This window comes from Erinaceus europaeus, chromosome 19 (genome assembly GCF_950295315.1).
Source record: "Erinaceus europaeus chromosome 19, mEriEur2.1, whole genome shotgun sequence".
NCBI classification, from domain to species: domain Eukaryota; kingdom Metazoa; phylum Chordata; class Mammalia; order Eulipotyphla; family Erinaceidae; genus Erinaceus; species Erinaceus europaeus.
Genome location: NC_080180.1, coordinates 24,671,724 through 24,684,552, shown reverse-complemented (window position 1 = coordinate 24,684,552; position 12,829 = coordinate 24,671,724). Strand labels below are relative to the sequence as shown.

At 42.2% G+C, this 12,829-nt stretch overlaps 1 protein-coding gene across 2 annotated transcripts in view; it reads left to right on the top strand.

Annotated features, from left to right (window-relative positions):
* The window catches only part of RAB29 (RAB29, member RAS oncogene family), a 12,576-nt gene extending 2,203 nt beyond the window's left edge, over positions 1 to 10,373 (top strand). The window contains exons 2-5 of one of the 2 annotated variants that reach the window (XM_007523125.3): positions 4,045 to 4,116; positions 6,356 to 6,537; positions 8,637 to 8,758; positions 9,056 to 10,373. In XM_007523125.3, coding sequence (XP_007523187.1) covers positions 4,045 to 4,116; positions 6,356 to 6,537; positions 8,637 to 8,758; positions 9,056 to 9,170 — 491 coding nt within the window. In that variant the 3' untranslated portion in view covers positions 9,171 to 10,373. Of the gene's footprint in view, positions 1 to 4,044; positions 4,117 to 5,378; positions 5,501 to 6,355; positions 6,538 to 8,636; positions 8,759 to 9,055 lie in introns of those variants that run through there. The other variant, XM_060178729.1, reaches the window with a different exon arrangement.
* Positions 10,374 to 12,829: the final 2,456 nt, after the last annotated feature.

The following is a 12,829-nucleotide window of genomic DNA, read 5'->3' as shown; positions in this document are numbered from 1 at the left end:
TTTATGTTCAGCTCTGGTTTATAGTGGTACTGGGGATTGAACATGAGACCTAGCTGTGTTTTTCTTATGCCTTAATTGTTTAAAGCAATCCAGGAGTTCTTCGAAGAATGTGAAATTACCACTTCTATGATCTGTGTTTCCACTCCCACATCCCTTCCCCCCTTTTTTTCCTTTTTCATTTGAACTGATGAGAGAAAGAGAACACCAAGAGTTAAGTCATTTCCTTCCCCCGTTGTGACCTTTGGACTCTAGGGGTTTTTTTTGTTGTTGTTTTTGTCTTTGTTGTTTTTTATCTTTATTTATTCCTTTTTGTTGCCCTTGTCTTTTTATTGTTCTAGTTATTATTGTTGTTGTCATTGATGTCGTCGTTGTTGGATAGGACAGAGAGAAATGGAGAGAGGAGGAAGACAGAGAAGGGGAGAGAAAGACAGACACCTGCAGACCTGCTTCACCTGCTTCACCTGCAGGTGGGGAGCCGGGGCTCAAACCGGGATCCTTAAGCCGGCCCTTGCGCTTTGTGCCACGTGCGCTTAACCGCTGCTCTACCGCCTAATTCCCCGTCTTTCTTTGTTTTTAGAAATGCTTTTTATTATTATAATTAATTGGAAAGTAGCTAGCTGAGAAGAATTAGTGAAGGGGAACATAGGCTTTTATTTATGTCCCTTAAACTTACTGATGTTAGTTTGTTTTACAAGAGCGCAGCTGAGCTCTGGTTTATGGTGGTGCAGGGGATATTGAACCTGGAACCTCCAAGCCTCAGGCTTGAGAGTTATTTTGCATAACCATTATGCTATCTCCCCAACATACATCCCCACCTAAACTTGCTGATTTTAAAAGGGAAGAAAAAAATAAAAACAAACAAGAACTAACATTCATATAAATTTGAGCCCCTGGTTTCCACCTGCAGGGGGGAAGCTTTGTGAATGGTGAATCAGTGTTACAGGTATCTGTCTCTCTCCCTATGACCCCACCCTTCTTGATTTCTGGCTGTCCCTATTCAATAAGTAAAGATAATAATAATAAAAAAAAAAAGGAAGCTTCAGTGTTGTGGTCCCTTTCACTTTCTGTCTCTCTTTCTCTCTCTCTCTCTGTTTCTCTGTCTTTATCTAAAGATTGGGCCAGTGAAATAACTCACTTGGATAGTGCACTGCTTTGCCATGTGTGCAATCCAGGTCTAAGCCCAGCCTCCACCACATTGAAGGACACTTTGGTGCTCTCGTCTCTTATTCTTTTTCTCTTCCTCTGTCTCAATCAGTCTTACTCCATGGGAACCAGGACCTAACTCACCCAGTAGAATGCACAGGGACCATAGTTTGACCTGCCAGCTATCACATGGGAACATCATGCAAAGGGGAAGTTTCACTAGAGAGGGAGCAGTGTTGTGTTATCTCTCCTGCATTTGTGTTCTCTGTCTTTCTCTCTCTCCCTATCTCTCACAGCTGATGAGAAATAAATAAATAAATAAATGACTTTCCTTGGAGCAGTGGAATTATACAGGCTTAAAGTCCTGGCAGCAAAAATACAAAATGGAGTTGCTGAGTCAAAGGTTGTTTATATTTAATTAAAAAAAAAAAACCTACTTCAGAAAACTCAGGATAATTAAGGGCTTAAAGTTTGAGAGACTATTTCCTGTTCACCCTGCTGTCCTCCTAAAAAGTATGAGGATCCCTCCCTATTACGTGGCTTTGGATGAAAAGTGTCCTGCTTGCTGGTAATTTTCAGCAATTTATCTAGCTTTCTTTCTTTTTAATATTTTTATTATATTTATTTATTTATTGAGTAAAAACATCCAGAAATTGAGAAGAAAGGGGAGAGAGAGAGGTAGAGAGTCAGAGACTCCTGCTTCACCACTTGTGAAGCTTTCCCCCTCCAGTTCCTTGTGCATTTTACTATGTGGGCTCAACTAGGCACACCACCTTCCTTTCTTCCTTCCTTCCTTTCTTTCTTTCTTTCTTTCTTTCTTTCTTTCTTTCAACCCTGGGCTTGGTACCTGCACTATGAATCCATAGTTCCCAACACTTTTTTTTTTTTTTTTAGGACACAGAATAATTGAGAGGAGAGGAAGAAATAGAAGAGAGAGAAAAATAGACACCTGCAGACCTGCTTTGCCACTTGTAAAGCATACCCCCTGCAGGTGGAGAGCCAAGGGCTTGAACCCAGATACTTGCATGGATCCTTGAGCTTAGTACTATGTGCACTTAACCTGGCGCACCACTGCCTAGCCCCTTGACCTAGATTTCTTTGAGTTAAAAATATAATTTAGTCTGGCTGTTTTTTTTTTTTCCGGTGTTTGTATGTTTGTTTTACCAGAGCCTTTCTCGGCTCTGGTTTATAGTGGTACCAGGGATTGAATTTAGCATCTCAGAGCCTCAAGTTTTCCGCTGCTTGTTTTAAATTTGCCCTAGTGATCATTTCTTACTTCTGTCACAGATGTGGAAGAACCCATCTCCAAATCTTGGAAGTTAGCCCCCCCCTGCTCTCATTCTCATTCTCGCTCTCTCCTATCTCTCTCCCACCCACCCCCACCCAGTGTTTTTATCCTTAGCATGGAGAGAAGAGAGAAGTGACAGTAGATTCAGCACAGTCCTTAACATCATCCACTGTCTTCTTCCTGGGACTTCGGTGACCTTTTCAACTTGATTCCATTCTTGCCCAAAATGAATCCTCCAATTCACTGAGGCTGTATTTTTCCTCATAATGTGACCAGATTAGGAAGCTAGGGTGAAAATGAATGTGGAAGATGCAGAAGTTACCATGTTTGCCTCCTTTCTCCCTTTAGTCCATTACCCCTTTCCTGGCAAAACCCCCTAAATCTCCCTAAAACTCTTTAACCTTAAAGTAGTTATTTTCCTCATCACTCCCACCTGCTGGTCCCCAGTCTTGGCAGTAAGTAGAATGAAGGAAGGAAGGAAGGAATGAGAAAAACAAAAAGAAAAAGTGGTTTGTGACCTGGGAGGTGGCAGAGTGGGTAAGTTAAACTTTCAATCATGAGGTCCCAAGTTCAAGCCCTGGCATCTCATGTGCCAGAGAGACGTTTTCATTCTTTCTCCCTCTCTTTATCACTATCATAAATAAATAAATCTTCTTAAAAATTGGCTTGGGGGCAGTTAGTAACACATCCTATAGAGTGTACACATTACCACGCATAAAGAGCTGGTTCATATCCCTCATCCCTACCTGTATGTGGGGCGGGAGACAGGACTTCACAAGTAATGGACCAGTGCTTCAAGTGTCTCTCCTTCCCTCTGTCTCTCGCCCACCTGCTCTATCAAAAAAAAAAAAGGGGGGGTGGAGGAGGAGCAATGGAGTTGTCATGCAGGCATAGAGCCCCAACCCTGGTGACAAAAAAAAAAAAGGCTTGACCCTAAAGTAAGCCAGAGACCCTTTTGGGTGACACATTTATTTTATTTTATTTTATTATTTGAATTTTTTAAATATTTATTTTATTTATTTATTCCCTTTTGTTGCCCTTGTTGTTTTATTGTTGTAGTTATTATTGTTGTCGTTGTTGGATAGGACAGAGAGAAATGGAGAGAGGAGGGAAAGACAGAGAGAGGGAGAGAAAGATAGACACCTGCAGACCTGCTTCACCACCTGTGAAGCGACTCCCCTGCAGGTGGGGAGCCGGGGTTCGAACCGGGATCCTTATGCCAGTCCTTGTGCTTTGCGCCACCTGCACTTAACCCGCTGCGCTACAGCCCGACTCCCAGGTGACACATTTATATATGAATGTGGGCTCATCTCAGCCCAGTGAGGGCTTAAAATTAGATAGATGATAGACAGATGGATGAGAGTGGAGTTGTACTACCTGGGGTAGTAACTATACATCTGGTCTGTTTATGATAGCTTTCATTTCATTTCATTTATTTTTACTATTAAACCAGAGCACTGCTCAGCTCTGGTTTATGGTGGTACTGAGGGTTAAACCTGACTTCAGAGCCTGGCATGAGAATCTTTTGCATAATCATTATGCTGTCTCCCCAGCCCTTATGGCAGAATTTTAAAAGATAACTGTTATTGAGTCTATTATCCATGTGTCTCTAGTGGATTTTGCACTGAAGGTTCTCCAGTGGTCTGACTCAGAGATGGTGCGGCTCCAACTGTGGGATATTGCAGGTAAGCCAAGAGACTGGACATGGGCAAGGGGAGGGAAATCTGATTTAATCCAGAGGCTCTCAGAGAAAAAAGGAAGCTTGTTTGTTTGTTTTCTGAACCTAGCTGCTCTGAGGCGATGAGAGCTGAATAGATGTGTTTTTGTTGTTGTTGTCTTAATGTAGTTACAGTGGTAGGGGAGCAGAGGCTCATGTGGTGCTGGGGTTTGAACTCAAAACCTCATGCTTGAGAATTTAGTGCTTTATCCATTGCTACCTCCCAGGCCATGTTCAACAGATGATGTATAGGTGCTTTGCCTTATATGTTATAGAGTACACTGGTGGAGGGCTGACATCACAGCACTAATAGATGCCCCCACAGGAAGTATGGGTATGTTTTTTCCAGAATTTCAGCTAACTTTGGTGAGAAATATGATTCTCTAGGAAACACAGACAACAGTAATAAGGACAAGGGACACAGTGCACCAGGTTTTCATGCCTGAGGCTTGGATGTTTTAGGTTCAATCCCACTACCATTAGCCACTATAATCTCTGCTCTGGTCACACTTTCATAAAAAAATTTTTAAAAAGCAATAAATCTTTGTTATTTTTCAATAATTTTTAAGGACAACAACCCTTACTATGTATCAATTTTTTTTTCCAGAGCACTACTCAGCTCTGGCTTATGGTGCTGTAGAGGATTGAACCTGGGACTTTGGAGCCTCAGGCATGAGAGTCTGTTTGCATAACCGTTATGCTGTCTACCATTCACCCCCAAATGCTTTTCTAAGCAGTTTTAAACTTACTTCACAACTATATGATAAAACCCATAGTTTTTGCATACCAGGGCTTTGCACCTGCTTGATTCCACTACCCCTGGCAGGTAATATATATATATATATAATTTCCCTTTTGTTGCCCTTGTTTTTTTATTTTGTTGTAGTGTTTATTGTTGTTATTGATGTCATTGTTGTTACATAGGACAGAGAGAAATAGAGAGAAGAGGGGAGACAGAGAGGGAGAGAGAAAGACTCCTTCGAACCTGCTTCACTGCCTGTGAAGCAATTCCCCTGCAGATGGGGAGCCTGGGGGCTCAAACCAGGACCTTTACACTAGTCCTTGCACTTCACGACACGTGCGCATAACCTGCTGCACTACCACCCGACTCACCCTCCCCCTTTTTTTAATGTTTATTTTAATGAGAGATACAAAGTGAAAAACCAGAGCACTGCTTAGCTCTGGCTTATGGTAGTGGTAGGGACCTTTGGGGCCTCAGGCAAGAAAGTCATTTTGCATAATCATTATGCTGTCCCCCAGTCTTTTTTTTCTTCCAGGCTTATCATTGGGGCTCAGTGCCAGCAGGGATTGAACTGAGGATCTCATGCTTTATCTGATGCACCATCTCTTGGGTTTGTTTTGGTTTTTGGTTTTTCTTTTTAATTTCAGATAGATCCAGAGAGGGAGGGAAGGAGAGAGAGAGAGACCGAGAGAGAGAAGAGACTCCACTGCTCATGAAGCTTCCCAAAGTGCAAAGAGTACCAGGGTCCTCTCTCATGCTAAAGTTTATCTACTGGGGGAGCTCTCTCCCAGATCCCAAATCAGCAGCTTTTGAAAATAAGAAGCCTGAAGCACTAAAACCTTGACTTGGCCAAAGTTTGGAGAGTAAATAACAGAACAAAGATTTATTTTTAAATCAAGTATCATTGCTTTCTGAGGAAGAGTAGGGATTTAGAGCTGGGCACTCTTGGTGCTGACTGTGGACTGTCCACTTGTACACAACAAAGGGCAGTTGTCAAATAGGGTTCTGACCCTGGTTTCCATGGTCACCTTTTAAAAACCCTCTTAGATCCAGTGAGAAGTGCTGGACTTGGAAGCATGAGGTCTGAGTTCAATCCCCAGCATATACCAGTGGTTCTTTCTCTTATTCTCTAGCTGGTATTAGTAAATAAAAATAAGAAGGCTAGGTGGTGGTGTACCTGGTGAAACATACATAGTACTAAGTTCAAGGACCCATCCAAGGATGGGTCAAACACCCAGCTTCCAACCTACAGGTGGGGATGCTTCACAAGTGGCCAAGCAGGTCTTCAGGTATATATCTTTCTATCTTTCTCTTCCCCTCCTATCTCCCCCCTTTTCTCTCAGTTTCTCTCTGTTCTATCAAAAAAAAAAAAAGACTGCCAGGAGCAGTGCATTTATAGTACCAGTACTTAGCCCCAGCAATAACCCTGGATGCCAAAAAAATTAAAAGAACTCTCTCTTCTCAGGACAGGAGCGTTTCACCTCTATGACACGACTATACTATCGAGATGCCTCTGCCTGTGTCATTATGTTTGATGTCACCAATGCCACTACCTTTAGCAACAGCCAGAGATGGAAGCAGGACCTGGACAGTAAGCTCACGCTGCCTAATGGAGAACCTGTGCCCTGCCTGCTTTTGGCCAACAAGGTAGGTAGGCATTATAGGAAAATGCCCCAACTTCTTTCTGTTTAGTTTTCTTACTTTTTTCTTAGTTATTTCTAATTCATCCTCGATCTTGGCTAATTCTGTTTTCTGCCTTAGGTATTCTGCTCTCTCTCCCCTCTGCTGTTTTTCTGTAAGTCAACTATTCTGCTACCCTGTTCAGATACTGTGTTGTTCAACTAGTTGTGCTCTTAACTCAGCTATTTCAGCTTTTAGCTCTCTAATTACCTTGAAATAGAATTTTCTTTCAGAATCTCATTTGTTGTTTCCCCATTTCTAATGATATTACTTTCCAAAGCTTTGGAATTATTGCATTGATGGGGTTTTGGATATTGTACTCATTCTTATGTGCTTCCACCTTTTTGGGACTTTTATATAGGCTTTTGTCCTAGTTCATTTCTCCAATGTTTCTTCTTGGTTTCACCATTGTATTTGGTGTGTTATGAGGTCCCTTCTTCACTACTTTTCAATCCACTGATCACACTTGCCTGGATTGATATGTGTCTAAATAAGTACTTAAGAGTACGCAGTTGCAAACTTAATAATTGTTTCAATGTTATTTCTTTTTAAAAAAATTATTTATTTATTCTCTTTTGTTGCCCTTGTTGTTTTTATTGTTGTAGTTCAATGTTATTTCTTTTTTTAAAGATTTTATTTATTTATTAATGAGAAACATAGGAGGAGAGAGAAAGAACCAGGCATCACCCTGGTACATGTGCTGCCAGGAACTGAAATCAGGACCTTATGCTTGAGAGTCTGATGCTTTATCCACTGCGCCACCTCCTGGACCACTCAATGTTATTTCTATCCCTGAGGTGAAGCACGGTGTCTGTTAAACTTTCTTATGCTGTTATGTTATTTATCTTCCCTGCAGGCTATGGGAGCCTGAGGGCTTTTTAACTATAAGTAGATTTTTTTTATCTTAATCACTCACTTGTGACCAAGAGTTAAAACAGGGTGGAGGATTGATAGTACAGTGGTTATGCAAAGAGACTCTCACACCTAAGGGTCCAAAATTTTGGGCCAGTCTCCCACTCCACTACTAGCCAAAGCTGAGCCAAGCAGTGCTCTTTGGCATTATGTGTTTCTTTCTTTAAAAAAAAAAATCTTTATTTATAAAGACATTCAGAAATCAAGAGGGAAGGGGAGATAGAGAGGAAGAGAGACAGAAAGACACCTACAGCCCTGCTTCACTGCTTGAAAAGCTTTCCCCCTGCAGGTGGGGACCAGGAGCTTGAACCTAGGTCCTTGCACATTGTAACATGTGCTCTTAACCAGGTTTACCACCACCTGGCCACAACTGTGAGTTTCTGAAGGCAGTTATTCACCATGTTTCCTAATTTTTTTTCGTGTTTCCTAATTTTTAGGAGAACAATGTGGAAAGGCTCCTACTATATAGTCATACCTCAGGACCACCGGGAGTATAGATTTTCTCCTGAATCACCTGCCAGTTCTCTGAGCCCTGCCCCCCTACACACACCCCATATTAGTATAGGGTTTCCCTGCTGCTGTTCCAGCCTCTGAGGGGAACATCAGTGGAGACTCACAGTTGTAAATTGTTGCTTTATGGTGACTTTCTCCTTACTTCAGCAGTCTTTTTGTTGATAAAACTCAGACCGGAGGTGATATGTCAACTGGCAAACTGCTGGACTGGTACCAGCCACTCCTGAGTATGTATAGGCTTTTAGCCCCAGGAATCTCTCTTTAAGCCCCTTTCTGCCTGTGAGCCACATGTGTTTGTGCTCACTTGTGGTTTGATGAGTTCCTGAAGTGATCTTAATCTTACCTTGTTGCGTTTTCAGGTGATCCTCTTTGCTATTCCTAGTTGATCCCGGACAGCAAAATGCAGCAGCTGCTACTCCATAGCCATGCCTCCAGAAGTCTGCCCTAACCTTTCTGGAGTTAAAGGGTAGCCATATCTGTCTGATTCTGAATGTCCACCTTCCTTCTCACCTCTATTCCCTTTCAAGGAATGTTGAGACTTTTTTTGGAATAAATGTTTATAGTAGATTTCAGCACACAGGAAAATGTTCTTTACCACAGGAGGTGCATGGTGTTACCTCCTCTCTCATTCTCTTTGCCAGTGTGACCTCTCCCCTTGGGCAGTGAGCCGAGAACAGGTTGACCGATTCAGTAAAGAGAATGGCTTCACAGGCTGGACTGAAACATCAGTCAAGGAGAACAAAAACATTAATGAGGCCATGAGGTGAGTGGGTAGCTCATGCTGTTCTTAGGGTAGACATGCAGAATTACCCACATTCCCATGTGGTCCCTTAAGCCCTTTGACTTGTTTCTGAGTGTACAAGAACAGAGTGAGCCATAGGAGTGCCAGCTTCTGCCCATCAGGGATGTTGTCTTTTCTCCAGAGATGACTGGTGGCAGAGCTATTTAAACCTTAACCTTGTCATGTTACCAGATGGTGATAGGACAAACAATGTCTGCAATTGCTCACTTTCCTCCATCCAGCTTCTCATGTGGCATATTTTGTCGATTTGTTTTCTAGAGTCCTCATTGAAAAGATGATGAATAATTCCAAAGAAGATGCTTTATCTTTGTCCACCCAAGGGAGCTACATCAACCTGGAAGCCAAGCGCTCCACTGGATGGACCTGCTGTTGAGTGTTTGGTTTCTTTTACCTCCTGGTTCTAGGTTCCATCTCTTTTCTTTGGCAGCCCTCCCCCTGCCATTTTACTAAGCACACTAGGGACAGTTTCCTAGCATTTAGAAGAGACACATGGGGCCACATGCATTTTTGCACCTCCTAGAGGTCGGTTCTCACTTGCTGCTGCTTCACTGATCCAGCCAGTGCCTTCTGGATGAGAAAGGTCATCTCCTCCCTCTATTGGTTGTCTGGGATTTTCTGGGAAGAATTGGAAGACAGCATCTATGTTTTAAGGATCCTCAATCTCACCTGCTTTTGAACTTACTTTTGCATATCATGTATGTTGGTAGTATAATCTGATGTGACTTCAGGTTGTAAGGAAAGTGAGATGAAAGGTCATTTCCCAAATTGTAGATGTCATTCCTTTCTGTCTTCTCGGACTTCAAATTAAAAACTTCAGCTTCTCAGGTGCAGAACGACAGGGGATTGGATGTCTATAAGTTTTGGACTATTGGAAGAAATTCTCAAGTCACAAACTTTATTTTTTTTAATTTATTATTATATTTTTTTGGTCTTGGTTTCAAGAATTGTCAAGGCATTAATCTTGTATATTGAAAGTATTTCTTCCAAGAGATTAATTCTCACATTAGGATTATTTTTAAAGTGGTTCCCTACCATTGGGGTGCAGAGTGGGAAGATTTTCAGATTCCTGGGTTTATGTTTTACTGCAAGTGACATCAGTTTGTGGGGTATCAGGAATCTGAATGGGAGAGGTTAACAGAGCAAACTCCTATGGGCAGCTTGCTAATGAGCACTTTGGGGACCTTACATACTTAACCACAGCCATAAGAAATAGATATTATTATGTCGTCCAGGAGGTGGCGCAGTGGATAAAGCATTGGACTCTCAAGCATGAGGTCCTGAGTTCAATCCCCGGTAGCACATGTACCTGTATGATGCCTGGTTCTTTCTCTCTCCTCCTATGTTTATAATCAATAAATAAATAAAATCTTTAAATAAAAAAAGAAAGAGATATTGTGTACAGACCATGACCTAGGGGTGGGAGGTGGCACAGTGAGTAAGGAATTAGACTCACAAGCAGGAGGTCACAGGTTTAAACCATGGCATTGCATGTGCCAAAGATTTCTGGTCCTTTCTCCTTTTTTTTATTAATAAAATATTTTAATAAATTTTAAATAAAACATTTTAAGATTTCTGAGTCCCGATCTCAAATCAACTGAATAAAAATATCCAGGGATAAGGCCTGGGAATGTGCTGGTTTTCTGATCAGTCTGGTTTAGAAACCACTGTTGGAGGGCATGGTGGGCAGTGGCTCACCTGTTTAAGTTCATATAAAACCATACACAAGGAGTCAGCATATCAAAGACTCAGCCTATGGTCTGTGCACTAAAAAGTTTGAGACATTCAATCAATTTTTCCCCTCTCATATTAATTAAATAGTGATTTATATGACTATAAATTAATGGGAATGTACATAAACACCATTCCCACCACCAAAAGACTGTCCCACCTCACCCCTCCATCCCCCGCTGCCCCCATGAAGCTGAACATCCACGCTCACCCTCAACCCAGGGTTTTTACTGTGGTGCCCTACTCCAAATTCAGTCAAATCCCGCTTTGAGTTTCCCTCTCTGTTCTTCTTTCTCAACTTCTGTTGATGAGTGAGATCATCACATACTCATCTTTATCTTTCTGACTTAGCTCACTTAACATAATTCCTTTGCTGCCCTTGTTGTTGTCATCCTTATTGTTATTTTTACGTTGTTGTTGTTGGATAGGACAGAGAAACTGAGAGAGGAGGGGAGACAAAGACAGAGAGGGGGAGAGAAAGACACCTGCAGACTTGCTTCACCACTTGTGAAGCGACTCCCCTGCAAGTGGGGAGCCAGGTGTTCAAACCAGATACTTACAGCAGTCCTTGTGCTTCAAGCCATGTGTGCTTGACCTGCTGTGCTACCAGCCGTGGAAATGTGACCATTTATAAAATTCAAATATGCTGGGGGTGGGGGGTGGGTGGTAGCACAGCAGGTTAGGGTGGGGGGTGGGTGGTAGCACAGCAGGTTAGGGTGGGGGGTGGGTGGTAGCACAGCAGGTTAGGGTGGGGGGTGGGTGGTAGCACAGCAGGTTAGGGTGGGGGGTGGGTGGTAGCACAGCAGGTTAGGGTGGGGGGTGGGTGGTAGCACAGCAGGTTAAGCGCACATGGTGCAAAGCACAAGGACCGGCTTAAGGATCCTGGTTCAAGCCCCCAGCTCCCCGCCTGTAGGGGAGTCACTTCACTGCCTGTAGTGTCTTTCTCTCCCCCTCTGTTGTCTTCCCCTCCTCGCTCCATTTCTCTCTGTCCAGGAAGTGGCACATCAGATTTTCAAGCATGAGGTCCCAAGTTCAATCCCTATATCACATGTACCATAATGATGCTCCGGTTCTCTTTATCTCTTTCATAATAAAATAAATGAAATATTTTTTAAAAAATTCAAATATGAGGGGGTCGGACAGTAGCTCAGCAGGTTAAGTGCTGGTGGTGCACAAGGACCAGCATAAGGATCCTGGTTCCAGCTCCTGGCTCCCCACCTGCATGGGGGTCACTTCCTAAGCGGTGAAGCAGGTCTGCAGGTGTCTTTTTCTCCCCGTCTCTGTCTCTGTGTCCCCTCCTCTCTCAATTTATTTCTGTCCTATCCAACAACAACAACATAAATGGCAAAAAATAACAATAAGGATGACAACAAGGGCAACAAAATGGGGAAAAATGGCCTCCAGGAGCAGTGGATTCATAGTGCAGGCACTGAGCCCCAGCAATAACCCTGGAGGCAAAAAAAAAATTCAAATATGGTGGCTTAGGAAATGTGTTGAACTTAAAAGGATATATATAGTCCTGAGTTTGGTCCCTAATGTCACATGTGCTAGAGTGATGCTCTGAGCTCTGGTTCTATCAGTCTCTTCCTCTCTATCTCCTTCCTTGTCTCTTTCATGTTAATAAATACATATATATATGTTTTTTTTTAATGAATATATTTTCTCTTCTAATTTGCTGACTAAGAATTTATCTGTATTTTCAAGCATTGCTCAAGGCTAACCTGCCAGCCATTCTGGGTTTTTCTCTCCCAGTTTCTGAATACTGGACCTAATTAGAGAAGAAATTAATAAAAAGAATTAATAAAATTAATTCCCCCTTGTTGTCCCTATCCACTAAGAAAAGGGAAGGCAATTAAGGGAGAAGAAAATATTTATCTGATTATAAGTGTGATTATTCTAACAATAATTAGAAATTATTATTTGGATGCCTCCTCTGGGTAATATGGCTTGGAGCATGGATAATGTTGTAGCCCTCCCCTAGAGAAGTTTCTGTATTTGAAATAAGATGCTCCTCCAAATCACTTGGCTAGTCTTTGGCTAAAAAGAAAATACACTCCCTATACAGTGTTCTAAGATACTAAAGGGAACATTGAGAACGGAACTGGGATCCTAACTGCCCTGACTTTCTGCTTTGAGTAGAATAACTGAGTGACCAAACAAGGAGAGGCCCCTTAGGAATAAGTAATGATGGTTCTGATCTTTTTTCTCTTAATTTTATTTTTAAGATTTTTATTATTTGTCTACTTATTTATTGCCTTCAGGGTTATCATTGGGGCCCAGTGCTAGCACTTTGAATCCATTGCT